Source organism: Rhinoderma darwinii, chromosome 5 (assembly GCF_050947455.1).
Source record: "Rhinoderma darwinii isolate aRhiDar2 chromosome 5, aRhiDar2.hap1, whole genome shotgun sequence".
In the NCBI taxonomy this organism is placed as follows: Eukaryota; Metazoa; Chordata; class Amphibia; order Anura; family Rhinodermatidae; genus Rhinoderma; species Rhinoderma darwinii.
Window position 1 is genome coordinate 328490990 of NC_134691.1, and position 16294 is coordinate 328507283.

At 43.0% G+C, this 16294-nt stretch overlaps 1 protein-coding gene across 1 annotated transcript in view; it reads left to right on the top strand.

Moving 5' to 3' along the window:
* Positions 1–16294, top strand: part of ANKIB1 (ankyrin repeat and IBR domain containing 1) — a 101740-nt gene that overhangs the window by 58524 nt on the left and 26922 nt on the right. Inside the window, exons 7-12 of the mRNA XM_075827690.1 lie at positions 463–551; positions 6790–6934; positions 8696–8862; positions 13344–13432; positions 14623–14753; positions 15614–15748. Coding sequence (XP_075683805.1) covers positions 463–551; positions 6790–6934; positions 8696–8862; positions 13344–13432; positions 14623–14753; positions 15614–15748 — 756 coding nt within the window. The remainder of the gene's footprint in view (positions 1–462; positions 552–6789; positions 6935–8695; positions 8863–13343; positions 13433–14622; positions 14754–15613; positions 15749–16294) is intronic.

Consider the following 16294-nt stretch of genomic DNA (forward strand, 5'->3'; position numbering starts at 1 on the left):
GGTACAATTACACATACAGGCTGCTATAGATGACGCTTCAGCATGCAGGCTGCTGTAAATGGCATCTGTGTTGTGCTCGCGGGGCAATGACGAAGGTTTTAATTAAGCAATTGGCCATTTATTACCATGTCTGCATTTGAGAGTGTTGATTACTGAAATGGCTCCAGAAGTGGAGCTTCACATTAAATTGATCAAATTTTAATAAAATATGGATGCAAATATTGTTTACCAATGCATGAAACAGCGCCTCTCCTGTCCATGGGCTGTGTCTGGTATTGCAGCTTATGCAAAAAAATCAGGGCTTGGCTGCAATACCCGACACAACCCATAGACAAGAGTGATGCTGTTTCTGGAAGAAAGTAGCCATGGTTACCTAATTTTTTATTACCCTATGAGTTTTGAGATGAAATTTCACGCACAATAATTTTTTCCCCTAATTCTCCTCCGTGTTTTTGCCCACAGTGTGGTATCTGTATGTGCAGTATTACTGTGTTTGAAGATCCAGTGGAAATTCCATGCGGACATGAATTTTGCAGAATATGCTGGGAGTCGTAAGTAGAATTTTATTATTGATTTTTATTTTTTTTCATTGCTGAAGTATAGTTTCATGGGGGGAGAGCTGACGCCCTTCCCTAAGACCCTGCCCTGAGAACTGCAGGATTAGACTGGGAGTAGTAGAGGGCAGTGTTCATTTTTGGAACCAATCAGGAAAGCAGAATTATGGTGGGTGGAGCTGCACTGTCATTGGCAAAGCTTTTGTGTTTTTCCTTTTTAGGGTATGTTCACACGGCCTATTTACGGACGTAATTCAGGCGTTTTTGCCCCGAATTACGTCTGAAAATAGCGCCTCAATAGCGCTGACAAACATCTGCCCATTGAAAGCAATGGGCAGACGTTTGTCTGTTCACACGAGGCGTATATTTACGCGCCGCTGTCAAATGACGGCGCGTAAATAGACGCCCGCGTCAAAGAAGTGACCTGTCACTTCTTTGGCCGTAATTGGAGCCGTTACTCATTGACTCCAATGAATAGCAGCGCTAATTACGGCCGTAATGGACGCGGCGTTCAAGCGCCTGCACATGCCGGTACGGCTGAAATTACGGGGATGTTTTCAGGCTGAAACATCCCCGTAATTTCAGCCGTAACGGACGCCCTCGTGTGAACATACCCTAAAGGTTTCCGTAATCCTGTAATGTACCAGTTGGGGTTGTATAGCATTAGAAAAAAAATGGCGGATTTCTACTAGAAACAGCGCCACACCTGTCCTTGGGTTGTGTCTGGTATTGCATCTCAGATCCATTGGAATGAATGGGCTGAACTGTAATACCACACACAACCTGTTGACAGGTGTGGCGCTGTTTCTAAAAGAAAGCAGTAATAGTTTTCTAACCCTGCACAACCCCTTTAATTGTATCATTTAGTCCTTTTTATATTAGTAATCTTATTACAATTTTATGAAATATGTATTATATGATCAGAGTTGGAAAAATTAAAATGGCTTTTTGGATAATCTTGTATTTATCTGCCAGGTGGAAGACGGTAAAATAATTCTGTGTATGCAATATAAACCTGGACACGGAAGAATAAGCTGACTTTTTTTATTTTCTCAGCCTTTATTGGTTTTTCCATGTGTCTGGCTGCCGGGAGCTTATAAAAGTTTTATTGCAACTTTATTGAAAATGACATTTTCATTCCACAATTGAAAGTCTAGCGTCTGTCTATCAAGGTCATTCAGAGGAAACAAAATAAAAATACTTTAAATTCGGAACCCTGGGGAAATTTGTCTTTGCCATGCAGAAACTAAATGTCATTTTAGGGCTCAATACAACCGCATGGGAATTAAAATGTGCAAACAAAATGTACCTTTCTGAAGGAAAATAATGGAATATTTAATGGCGGAAAGATTGACGGTAATATTTCTGCCACGTGATCTAGTGTTTCTATATTGAGAGTAAGCGGTTTAGACTCTAATTCACGACTCTCAAAGAACATCTCTCTCCCTGGAGGACCGAAAACAATGTGCATTAGACAGACAACCCATTGATTTTAATTGGCACGGTGTGATTCCTAAAATCCCCTGTGGTGGCGCTGCAGGGATATTGACAGCTTGCTACCAGGTGCCATCACAAAGTACAGTTGATCACTGGGGGTCAGCAGCAGGACATCCTGTGATCAGCTTATTGTCAGGCGGCCCTAAAAAAAAAAAAAAAAGAGATTGTCCAAAGCAGATACATGGTCCTTGAATGAATCAGATTTTATACACTGTTCCATTTTTTTATTTTATTTTTACTTAAGAGACCTAGAAGAAATCTAAAAAGACCCTTCAGCGTACATTAAAAAAAGTCAAATGGAAAAGAAAGGTGGGAGCAAGGAAGCGTCTGAACTCTAACACCTAATTGACTATAGTTCCAGTTTTATAGGAAAAGCAGCTCTGAAGTACAAACTTCTGCTCTGACGAATAAAATAAAGATCAGACTAAAGGCCCTTTTAAACGGGCCAATGATCGGTAAACATATATGAATGCTCGTTCTCGATCATTGCCCTGTGTAAACAGGGCAACGATCAGCTGATGAACGATCAAACGCTCATTCATCGGCTGATAGTATCACACCCCCCTGTGTAAATCGGCAGATGCGCTGCTGACATGATGGAAATGTAGGGGGGGGGGGGCGAATGATCGTAGTAAAGATTGCTCGTCGCTATACATTTCTGATAATTTGCTCAAACGAGCGCCGATCAACGAGCTGTCTCGTTGATCGGCACTCGTTTTCACGGCCCATATTGAGGGTGTAAAAAGACCTTAGGGCATCAGGCAAACAACAAGTGTGCATGATGTTCCGAGTTGTATGGAGCCGTAATACAGAATCCACAGACGTCTATGGGCCCATACTCCTCCGATTGTAATCCGACATTATCAGAGGCATACAGAGGGTTTTCTATAGGATTCATATGGAATGCGAGGGAAAAAGCAAATGCGGCTCGTTCCATTGGATGAGGTCTTATGAAGAAGCGTTGCTTTTAGTGGAGAATACCTCAGTAATATGGCTCCATACGGAGGCACCATATGGCGGCACATGGAACCACTACACAAGCTCTCTGTAGTCACGACACTGTGGCCGGTATGTATTGCTTAGAGTACTCAATAAACATATGGCAAAACATACCAGTGGACTTTAACAGGAACTTATGGGCAGCACGTCTTACCGTTCAGATCATTATTTAGGAAGAATGATTAGGACAAATATAAATGAATTGCTGTATACACTTACAGGGGATTTCCAGTTGTATATAGATGAAGCTTAATCACTGCATAATGAAAAGTTCTGCAACTATGTACTAGGCCTGATTTTCAGTCACTGCCTCCCCAAATCCAGCACACTACTGTTCTGCTGCTGTGACTATTCCCAATGATCTAATTGGCTCCACAAAATTCTATTCCCCACCCACTGTAACACAATGTGATCTGATTGGCTAATGGAAGTTCCATCTCGGCTCACCTTATCTAGAACATTCTGGATCCAACATTAATATCTACATATAGAGCTGCACAAGGGCCCAGTAGGTTAGGGGGGCCCACTGTCCTATTTTTTTTATATTTTTTGTATTTTTTTTAAAAAGCAGCTCCTTATGACCTGAGATAATGAATTTTGTAGATTATAATTATTGGGGGAGCTCTATGATGAGTTATTAGAGAGTAAGAGCCCATATACTGTTCTTGCTCTGCGGCCCTCTGTTGTCTGCATCCTCCCCTGTAGCAGATCTACGGACAAATGCGATGGAAAAGGTGTAGCGTTCAGTGATGCACTAAATCTGTCCACGTATGTGGAGACTTTTTTTTTTTTTTTTATATATATTTTTCCATCCAGCTTCTCTGAGAAATGAAATCTGTCACAAATGTCAACAGGAAAGTCACTGGAGCGAGGAATCAACCCGGAGCCGGCTCATAAATGTGTTTGTTAAAAAGAACAAATGTGACAATTCTCCGTATAGAGGCTAAGCAGCTGTTAGACGACCTGTCACCTCTCCTGACATGCCTGTTTTAGTAAATACTTGTATTCCTCCACGAAAGAACAATTCTGGAACATATTTTCTGAGAACTTTACTTTGTGGTGTTCCTCTGTTATTCCTCCTAGAAATGTATTAATTATTTGACAACTGGATGTGTGTCAAAGCCTCATGTCCCTACACAGTCTCACTCTGTCAGCACTGATTAGACCGTGTCCGACACCCCCCTAACTGATAACACCCAGTCGTCAAATTTTTCCCCCCATAAATTTCTAGGAGGATTAACGGAGGAATGTAGCTTTCTAAGAAAATATGTTCAAAAATGTCTACCTTATGGGGAATACAATAATTTACTAAAGCAGACGTGTCAGGAGGAGGTCCTCTTTAACCTCCCTAATGATTATCTCGAGCTACGTTCAGGCAGAAGGAAAAGTACAGTACTGGTTTATCCTAGCGCAGCGCCGGCAACAGTGTGAGTGCGGGAAACTGCTTGTAATCAGCAGCGGCAACTCCTCCCTGCACAGTGAAAGTAACGTTTTTAAAGAGTACCTGCCACTAGGTCTTATAAGTTGAACTGGCTTACTGACCTGGATATCACGGTCTGCTCCAGAGATATGGCCCACTGCTATGTTGGATCCCTCTATGCTAATTTGCTGTAGTTAGCCAAGAGGGCATGAACTACCCACAAGCTGCCTCACGCTGATTGGTCAGCATCAGAGGCAGTGAAGCTAGCTCCACCCCGTTGGTTTCCAATATGCTAATTTTCCGTAGTTCGCCAACACAACATATCTCTGGAATGGGAGGGGTTCCAAGAAAAAAACAAAAAACAGCTGGAATCAGGGGGACCGCGCTATTCAGGTCAGTAAACCAGTTCAAGTTATATGTCCTAGTGACAGGTCCTCTTGATTTGCATGTAATTTTTTTTTTTTTTTTTTTTAAAGTGGCAAAACTTTATTGAGTGAAAGACAAAAATTTACGGTAAAAATAGTACATTGATGTACCCTATCCTCTTAAGCGGCTTATATGTGCTCTGTCCCGCTCCTTCGCCCTAGCTCCCCTATCTTTTTCTCCTTGTTTTCTCCCCATCTTCTCCATTCCAATGAATTGTATAAAATAAGATGTAACAATGTTAAAATAAATATATAAACCACTCTGATCCGTCGAGGCATGGATAGCACCAGGTTCCTGTGGTATCTGGCACCAAGACGTTATCCGCAGATCTCTTATATACTGTAAGTTGTGCGGTGCGATCTCCATGGATCAGGCTTATTTTTCCAGCACATCCCACAGATGATCGATCAGATTTCGATCTGGGGAATTTGGAGACCGGTCGCCACCCTGAACTCTGTTGTGTTCCTCAAACCATTCCTGAACAGTGTCTGCAGTGTGGCGGGGGCATTATCCTGCAGAAAGAGGGCACCGCCATTAGGGAATACTGTTGTAGTATCGACCGCTGCATCTAGGGGGTGCTGATCACCATAATATACTCCAATACAGAAATAAAAAAAATAATCCCAAGTAAATAAATTTAAAAATAAATCATTTTTACAAAATGCTTTTATTATGGAAATTATTAAAGGGTCTTATGTATCCCAAAATGAAAAAAAAAAGAATACATTTGGTTAAATCCGTAATCGTACTGAGAAATTTATCATCATGTTATTTATATGGCATGGTAAACTGCGCAAATTTTAAACACAAAAGCGAATGCAATAAAGAGTTAATAAATGGGTTATAGTGCAATAAAAAAATACAAATCGTCCCACAAAAAATGGCTATTTTGATGAAAAACAAAAGTTATGGCTCTTGGAATGTGACTGAAAAAACTAAAAAAAATTGCTTGGTCACTAAAGTCCAATATAGACCGGTCACTAGAGTTATTTTTATTTAATTATAATTTAAAAAAATGGGAGGGGTGGAGGTTGAACTTAAATACGGAATATCCATATGGCGTGTCACAAAACCGCACCGTTATTGAACCACACAAACAGAACGATTTCCTTCTTTTTTTTTTTTTTTACTCCCTTTTCATAGTGTAGAGACTATCTTGTGTCATGTGCACGGTGATCTGTGGCCTCTGTGAGGCGCTGTGTTCTAACCTAGAAGCAATGACCCCAGGGGAGAATTACCACTTAAAAGGGGTTATACAGGATTAGAAAAACATGACTGCTTTCTACCACAAACAGCGCCACACCTGTCCACAGCTTGTGTTTGGTATTGCACCTCTGTTAAAATGAATGGGGATGAGCTGAAATACCACATACATCATCCTGTGGTGCTATTTTTTGGAAGAGAGCTGGCATGTTTTTGGAATCCAGATCAAAAAAACAAACAAACCTGTGTGCCTCCATATAAAATCAGAGGCATTCGGAGGTACAATTTGGGCGCATAGATTTCTATAGGTACAGTGGTTGCAGCGCTGCTTATCTGAATTCAGAGCTGTAAATCCCCCACATAAATATACAATTAAATATTCTGCAAGCAGCCCCCACTAAGGTGAGATAATGGTATATGGGTTTATACAGATAGTACTGGACTCTATGGGAGCTGTATAAATTTTGATTCGGTGAGCTGCCCCTAGTGGTGGCTGTAGGCACCACAGCCACCATATTGTAGGTACGCCACTGACTGGGGAAATGTATGTGCCACAGTAACTAACAGGTCCGTGTCTTTTACTGGTTTGATTGACGTCTTCCGAACGCTTCTGTCATTTCTTTGATACTTTTAGAGAAAATCCCTTAGAAAAGACGGGACTAAGGTTTTGTTTTTTCTTTTTGTTTTTAGGTTTCTGAACCTTAAGATCCAGGAGGGGGAGGCTCACAACATCTTCTGTCCAGCCTATGAGTGTTTTCAGCTGGTTCCTGTGGAGGTCATAGAAAGTGTAGTGTCTAAGGAGATGGATAAGCGCTACCTTCAGTTTGACATAAAGGTGGGGAACCTCTCTATAAATGTAAAAGGCAATATTCTTATGACAGAAGTGTGATCCAGAGGTTCCCATTCTCCATTCCCAGTGGAGGGAGGGCCTCACGTTAATAGTCAGTCATTCTATTGAAATAAATCAATGGTGACCAATGTAATCAATGCAGTATCCCATAAAATTTATAGAAATCAATGTAGTACTACATGGCGCCCGTTGAAATCAATGTAGTACCCCATGGTGCCCATTGAAATCAATGTAGTGTCACATGGCGCTTATTGAAATCAATGTAGTGTCACATGGCGCTTATTGAAATCAATGTAGCACTACATGGTGTCCATTGAAATCAATGCAGTATCGCACGATGCCCTTTGATTTCAATGGGCACCCTGCAATACTACATTAATTTCAAAGGTCACAATGCGATACTACATTAATTTCAATGTAGTATTACATGGCGCTTATTAAAATCAATGTAGTATTACATGGCACCCATTGACATATAGTATGACAGGGCACCCATTAACCAGTTCAGGACGGGGCTATTTTGCGCCTTCAGGACTAGACACCGTTTAGCCCTTTTTAGCACGTGTTAGTTATATGGCTATAACTTTTTTTATTTGTTGGGCTAACGACATGATTTTTGCGACGTTTTTTCCGTAGATAATGCAGGTTTCTTTTTTTATCGTTTTTATACACCTCCTTTTTGCTATTTTAGAATTTTTATTCATAAAGTTTGAAAATATTCAACTATTTTTTTTTTGGTAATAACAGTTTTACCCTAAAATAGACCTTTTATTTGTGATCGTCATTGTCTACCATGAATTTTAATATATTACATGTTTATATTAGGGTAATGGGGTCAGCGCTAGCGTTACAACAATGATTGCCGGGAGGGGAACGTTTTTTTGGGGTGGGTATTTGTGTATTTATTATTAAAAAATTTTTGCACTTTACTTTACTTTTATTTTTTTATTACTATGGTCTGTCCCTCAAAGGTCAAAAAAGACCTTTGGGGAACTTTATATATTTTTTTCTTTCTTTTACACCATGTTTTTCCACTGTAACTGGAGCTGCACAGCAGGGAAATCAGCCCTCTCATAGTGACGATTGTCACTAATAGGGCTGTGCTGGATCTATTAAGACCCAGCAGCAGCCTGCCACTAAAGGCACCCGGCGATCATGTGACCAGTCACATGATCACCGGGAGGAATAGAGACAGCGCCGCTGCTGCTGTCTCTATTCCTATACACAGCGTTCATTGATCGCTGTGTAAAAGAGATCGGAGAAGACAGAAGCAGCTAAAGCTGCTTCTATCCTCTCCTCAGAGTCTCTGGCAGTCACTGACAGCCGGAGACCCGACATTCAGCTGCCCGATTGCGCGGGCAGCAAGTTAAAACCCGAGCCGTAAAAAGTCTATGGCACAGGTTTTAAGGACCCGTCCCTGACCGCTGGCCGTAAAAACACAGCCAGCGGTCGGGAACCAGTTAATATCAATGATGCACCACATGGTGCTCATTGAAATCAATGTAGTTTCACATGGTGCGCTTTGAAATCAATGTAGTTCCATGTGGTGCCCATTGAAATCAATGTAGTTCCATGTGGTGCCCATTGAAATCAATGTAGTTCCACAGTGCACCTATTGAGGCCAGTGTAGCATCACATGGCGCTAATTGAAATCAATGTAGTATTTATATGGTGCCCATTTTTTTATTATTTGTGTCTGTGCATTTTCTGTCCAACACATTTTTAATCTTGTTAATGGTTTCTCAGGCATTCGTAGAAAACAACACTGCAATCCGATGGTGCCCGACGCCAGCCTGTGAGAGGGCGGTGAGGCTGAAGAAGCAAGGAAGCAATACGTCTGGTTCGGACTCCCTGAATTTCCCTCTGCTGCGGGCTCCAGCTGTGGACTGTGGAAAAGGGCATCTGTTCTGCTGGTGGGTACATTACATTGTGTTGTGTTGTGATCATGGTAGTTCAGTGTTGTCTTCTATTTAGAAGGTATGAAGACTTTTGTAACCAATTATTTGTCTTGCTCCAATGCATGTAAAATAAAATAGAGGCAACTTTGCTGCCACTTTGTGTATAAAGCTTCTATGCAGACCTATTATTGTATGTTTAGTCTGTAATTATGGAGAGAAATAGAGCTGGAGCTGTATACACAATACGGAAGGCAATCTTTAAACTTCACGCTGATTTGTTTTATTTTTTAATTTAGATTCACTGAAGCAATAATAAAAAAAAAAATTGTTGCAAAAGTGTACATACCCTTTAACCTATTGCCGACATCTGACGTGTGGTTACATCCTAGCCGGCAAAGGGAAGTATCGAGCGGGCTGTATGTTACAGCCGACACTTCACTGCAACAGCTGGGATTGGAGATAACTCCGATCCCGCCAGATTAACCACTTAGAGGACGTGGACGAAATTGACCACGTCCTCTAAGAGCGGGGCAGCACTCCCGACAGTTCACCCCCCCCCCCCAAGACGTGATTGCGGGTTGCCTATGGTTGTCATCTTTCTGCTCCCTTAAAAGCCCTGCTGGGCTTAATAGGAATCTGTAGAAAACACAATATACTGCAATGCATAAGTATCGTAGTATATTGTGCAGGCGATCCAACAATTGCTAGTTCAAGTCCCCTGGTGGGACTGAAAAAACGAAATAACTGTTAAATATTTTTTTTTGTAAAATAAAAAAAACGTATGAGACTCGGAATCCTTTTTTTTTTTTTTTTTTTTTTTAAAGAATTAGTTTTTTCCTTGTAATAGTAGTAAAACATAAAAAATGTGGTATCGCCGTAATCATATTGACCCGCAGAATAAACTTAACGTCATTTTAACCGCACGGTTATAGGCATTAAAGAACGAAATCCAAAAAACAATGGCAGAATCCGTTTTTTCCCATTCCAACCCACAAAAAAAAGGTTTTCAGTTTACCAGTACAATAAATGGTGCCGTCAAAATCTACAACTCGTCCTGCAGCTAGCAAGCGCTCATACAGCTATATCAACGGAAAAATAAAACGGTTACGGCCTTTAAAAGGTGGGGAGGAAAAAAATTACAGATTTTTAAAGGGTAACTACACGTTCAACAAATTCTGACACGTCATAGTGACATGTCAGAAGATTTGATCGCTGGGGGTCCGAGCACTGAGACCCCCACCAATCATTAAAACCAAGCGGCAGAAGTGCTGTGAGCGCTGAGCCACTTCGTTTCTGTTTGGCTTTTCTTGGAAAGCCGATGTAGCGGTGTCGTAGACTTTCTATTGAGTCCAAACACCAACTACTCGGCTTTCCGAGAAAAGCCGAACAGAAACGAAGCGGTTCACGCGAGCGCCTCTGCCGCTTTGTTTTAGTGATCGGTGGGGGTCTCAGTGCTCGGACCCCCAGCGATCAAAGCTTGACGTGTCAGAAGTTTGTTGAACATGTACTTACCCTTTAATGTTTGGGCATTCCATTTTTGCAGCGGATATAGAAGTTTAGATCCCTGTTAGATTTTCATACAGATCTTCGATGTCAATGGGGATTTTACATCATAGAGAAATTTTAAGGCCTATCCCCAGGACGATCGTTGCGTGTCCCACCTCAGGTACCCATACCTGTCTCCAGAACGGGGCCTCCTGACACCGGTACTACCTTCTCTTGCTCTCACTGCCCTCTGGCCACGGACTGACGAGGTGGTGGGGAGTACGGGAGCAGCCGAGAATGCCATTCTACACTGTTTCCGTAACACGCGTTCACTTCTATGGGGGTTACGGAAACAGTGTAGCTCCTCGTCCGTGTAAACATCAGAAGCTTTTCCACCCCGTATACGCTAAACGTAAGGCAAAATATGTGACGTGAACTAGGCCTTATTCTAAAGTGGAACTTTCTTTTCAATTGCATTTGAATTTAATTTTGATGGGGGGGGTAAGGCTCACAAAGGGTTAACGCCAGCTCTTAGGTTCTAGTTCCTCGATTTTTATCCCCATCAGGACACCGTATAGAAATCTTTGCAGGCAGGTTACACTTTTTAATCTCTCTTGATATTCTTTTCCTCCCCATGAAGCTCTGAGTCATTTTCAGTTCTCGGCCGTCAGAAACTGGCGGCGTATTCCACCTTATGTAACCCCGTGTGGGGTAAAGCCTGACTTCTGTGGTCAGTATCCGGTGACCTGCGGAAGGCCAGTTCTTTTCTTACAGTCCTCTTGTTCGCTCCTACATCATTTATAAAGCAGACGAAACCTGAGACGTGACATAACCGACACCGCGGGGAAGGGCATTAATATCCTCACGACAGGCGGCCCAGACTGGAAACTTGTAGGAAACTGCGCAGGAGACGACTTAGGACCCAATAAGAGAATGTGCCTTGTAAATAGTCTTCAGGTTTAGTACATGACCTCAAACGTTCCTGAGCACAAGGAAAACTAAGTTGTGAAATCGTGAGTATTCTGATCCTTAGACTGATGTCACCCGAGGACCCGGCAGGATTCTGTAACGAAAAAACACGATGAATAATTCATCACCGGGACAATGGCGGCTGAAGCGGAGCAGGAAAGGAACTCGTGTTACAGGAATATTGAAGCCACCGATCCAGAAGTGTTTCATCCTATGATCCGAATACTCTCCAATCAGGACGGGACCCACCTGGCCATTCATCCTGAGCTTCCTGGTTCACAAAGTAATTTCCAGAACTTCGACACACACAGAGCACAAAAGGAGAGGGGTGGATGTACACTATATGGACAAAAGTATTGGGACAAACCTCTTAATAATTTAATTCGGGTATTTCTTTCAGTCCCATCCCCCCAGGTGTATAACATCCGGCTCTCGTCATGCAGTCGTCTTTACAGACATTAGTGATAGAACGGGTCGTTGTAAAGAGATCACTGTATTCCCGCGTGATCCTGTAATAGGACGCCACCGGTGTAAAAAGTCAGTTCCTGAAATTTCTTCCCTGCTAGATATTCCACCATTAACTGTGAGTGATATTATTGTAAAGTGGAAGGAACCGCAGCGACTCAGCCACGAAGTGCAGACCACGTAAAGTTACAGAGCGGAGTCGCCGAGTGCTGAGACGAATAGTGCAGAAAAATTGCCGACCCTCTGCTGACTCAATAACTGCAGAGTATAAACCACCTCCGGTATTCACATCCGCACAAAAACTGTGCGCCGGGAGCTTCTTGGCATAGGGGCTGAGCAGCGGCATGCCAGCCTCACATCACCAAGCACAATGCCAAGCGTCAGATGGAGTGGTGTAAAGCCGCCGCCACTGGACACTGTAGCAGCGGAAACGTGTTCTGTGGAGTGACGCTTCTCTCTATCAGGTGGTCTGATGGGTCTGGGTTTGGTGAATGCCGGGAGAACGTTACCCGCCTGACTGCATTGTGCCAGCTGTAAAGGTAGAGGAGGATAATGCTATGTTGTATTTTTCAGGGTCGGCCTCTTTGTTCCAGTGAAGGGAAATCCTAATGCTTCAGCATACCAAGATATTATGGACAATTGTAGCTTCTAACTTTGTGGGAACATTTTGGGGTTCAGCTCTTTTCTGTTCCTCATGACTGTGCCCCAGTGCACAAGGTCCATAAAGACATGGCTGGTTGGTTGGTTGGGGGAGTTTGGTGGGAAGAACTTGACCGGCCGCACAAAGTCCTGACCTCTACCCCATCCAACACCTTTGTGATGAACTAGAACGGAGATTACGAGCCCGGACCCCCTCCCCCCAACATCAGTGTCTGACCCCACAAATGATCTTCTGGATGAATGTTAAAAAATTCCCACAGACATCCCAAAATCTTGTAGAAAACCTTTCCAGAAGAGTGGAAGATGCTTTACTGCAAAGGGACCAACTCTATATTAATGTCTATGGATTTAGAATGGTTTGTCATAAAAGCTCCTGTAGGTGAAATGTGGAGGTGTCCAAATACTTTTGTCCGTATCTCTGCATTGCAATTCAGATTTGTATGTCACTCAGGGTCTGCGGAAAGCTGGGTGATTAGCTCTGCGGACACTGCTATGACTGCTAGTCATTAGTGGTTATCAACCAGTAACAGTTACCAGTATAGGAGATATCTAAGAAATATAAACAATATTGACAATACTAACTTATCTGTTTCTGGAAAAGTTGGGTGACAACCAATATGACATTTCCACAGCTCCCACTAGGGTTGTCATCCAGCTTTACCAGACTCCTAAAACCCAAATCTATCTTATGTAGCATTTCAACCCCAGGACTGTAAGAAAGCTGGGTGACCACCCCTGTTGTATTGGCAGTCGTATTGGTTGTCACACATCTTTCCCAGAAACAGATAATTCTATAAAGTCGTAGAACAGAACAATTCTCTGTTTGCCGGTGATTTTTGTTATTTCGGGTGGAAACGCGTTGTAAATGTTTTGCACAGTTAAACTGGAAATGGTGATTATGGGTTTGTATGTTCCAGGGAATGTTTAGGAGAGGCCCACGAACCGTGTGATTGCCAAACATGGAAAAACTGGCTTCACAAGGTGTCTGAAATGAAGCCTGAAGCGCGTGAGTACGATATTCTACAGCTATTGTCCGTATCATTGCACACAGCGAGCTGCTAAGTGATCCTGCCATTCAGCGCTGTCCTGTAATGAGCCGATGCAGATTTAGGTCGCCAGAATAAGATCCATTCATGCAGCGCCGCAACCAAACGCACTGATCACAATTACTTCTCAGTGGTTACTTAGACTTTAGTAACGTGGCTTCTGGCTACATACTGGTGGAGGCTTCCACGGTGAAATCCTGCAGATATTCCCAGACTATAGCCGTTATTTCACATTACGTCACTATTCTTCTATTTTTGCGCTCTCTGTACTGACTTCTTACTGAGCGTGCACAGCTGCAGTGTAAAGCATAGAGTAAGGACAGAGCAGCAGCCCCTGATACAAGACAGGTGGTTAGTTTTAGGCACTACATTAGACTTCCTTTGTTGCTTAGACTACCATGTAGCTTCCATTGTAGGCAATAAATAGCAGGTAAGTGTCACTCCTTCATGGGGTAATGGCTTAGACTTGTGCTTCAGTGGGTTTTTGGAATTAAATGTCAACTCAATATGCCCCCAGTTGTAGCGTTAAGATTTCTTGTGTTAATAAAGTTTTTCCAATATAGGAAGTGATGGCATATTACAAGTATGTTCCATCACTTCCTGATTGGTGGTTGTGCCACAGTCGGGACCCCCATGATCTTCTGAATGAAGACGTTTCAGGGCTAGTTAAAGGAGTTGTCCCAGAATTGACAATTATCACTTCTCCACGGGATTGGTAGTAATTGTCTAATCACTAAGGGCCCCACCGTCCCGACACCCCAGTTCCTGCTCACTGTACCCCCCCCCCAGCAGATAGGAGGAGCTTTAATGGAGCGGTGGCCGAGCGTGCACCCCCACTCCATTCAATGTCTATAGAGCTGGAGGAAACTGCCGAGCGCTCTCGCCGACTTCATCAACCCCACATTTATCATCAACCGTGTGCTCTAGGTGATTCATCTCTACTAGAGATCCTCTTAAAATTGCACCAGTCATTCTGGAGTCAGGGCACCGTCAGGACCTAAAGCTGATTGTAGATTATAGATTTATAGATGGGTTCTGGTTGTGTGATCCAAAATATATCCCTAGTCCTTGTCCTGAAATAATTTCGACACCACGATCAGATGAGCCGTTCTATTGTATTTATTCCTGTTTATTCTTCATGGTTGTCTAGTCGCCGGAGTGAATGAAGCTTTCGAGGATGCCGCTAATTGTCTCTGGTTATTAACAAACTCGAAACCATGCGCCAACTGCAAGTCTCCCATCCAGAAGAATGAGGGTTGTAATCACATGCAGTGTGCCAAGGTAAGGAAACAATCTCCGTGACTCTAAGAGGAGTGTGATAATATTTCAGTTCTCCCCCTCTAGGGACGGTATTTGTACAACAATGAAAAAAACCATACTGCAATGTGGTTATCGGGGACGACCTCGTATCAGTTCTTGCCATTAACTGCTGGTTTTAATGTAATCCGCTCCCATGGGGGAGAGAAGTGGAACTTTGGAGTAGTTGTCCGGTCTGGACAAACCTAGTCTAAAAAAAAAAAAAAAGTCCACTCCATCGATCAGCTGATCAGATCCTGGACCCCACCGAAATTCTGCTGATCTCGCAGGGTAGAATCATTAGCGCTTACAGAGCATCTCTGCTTTCTGGCACTTAAAAGGGGGTCCCGAGTCGGAAAACCCCCCTCCCATTCTCTGCCATCCATATGTTGTAATGGGGCATATGGACAGGGGTTGTCTCCTAAAGATATTCTTTGCAATGACCGCTCTGCCAGATGGGACAACCCATTTAATAGCAGTCAAACCTCAAACTTCAGGGTTTTGAGTAGTGGGATATGGCATAAGAGAGCAAGCCATAGACGCCTCCACAACAGTGTGCCAGCTGCAGATGCTTCCATAACGGTGTGCCAGTCACAGGTGTGCCAATTGTAGGTGCTCCATAACTGTGTCGGTCACAGGGGCCCCGTTTCACTGCCAGTCACAGATCCATACATCACCTTGGCAATAATGTACATTTTGTGATCAATTTAACCGCAACAACCTGTACCAAGAAGCTTATGGTGTTGGATGAAAAAGAAAAATGATTCTACTATAAACTATGTGCAATAATAGTAAAATGTTTATTTTTAGATTTTGATCTTCTTTTTTTTTCTTTTTCTAAACAGTGCAAGTATGACTTCTGCTGGATTTGCCTGGAGGAGTGGAAAAAACACAGCTCTTCCACAGGGGGTTATTACCGCTGCACCCGCTATGAAGTCATAAATCAGGTGGAGGAACAATCGAAAGAAATGACAGTGGAGGTGAGAGTCCGTTACTAATCATATCATGTCTTTTCTTTAGTCTATTAGTTTCTTATTGCATGAAGAAACCGAACCTTGTGTCTGGGAGAAATGTTTGCATTCTATGTTCCTGCAGTGCTTATATGACCACCGGGGACACTGTTCCTAACCCTAGAGTGCCTCACCAGGACACAGTGGCGTAGCTAAAGGCATGGACCCTGGAGCAAAAATTCAGTTAAACCCCCTCCACCATGCAATTTCTCTTCACTGCCATGGCACCCAGTAACAGTCCCCTTCTTCGTGTTCCCGTCGGATAATAATACCCACTTTGAGTTCCCCATAGTAATAATCTCTATTTGTGCCCCAAAGCAAAAAGCCCCCTTTGTGCCTCTGCAAGGTTATAGTGCCTCCTTTGCGCCCCACAAGGTAATAGTGCTCCCTATGCTCCCCCACAAGGTAGTAGTGCTCCCTATGTGCCCCCACAAGGTAGTAGTGCTCCCTATGTGCCCCCACAAGGTAGTAGTGCTCCCTATGTACCCCTACAAGGTAGTAGTGCTCCCTATGTGC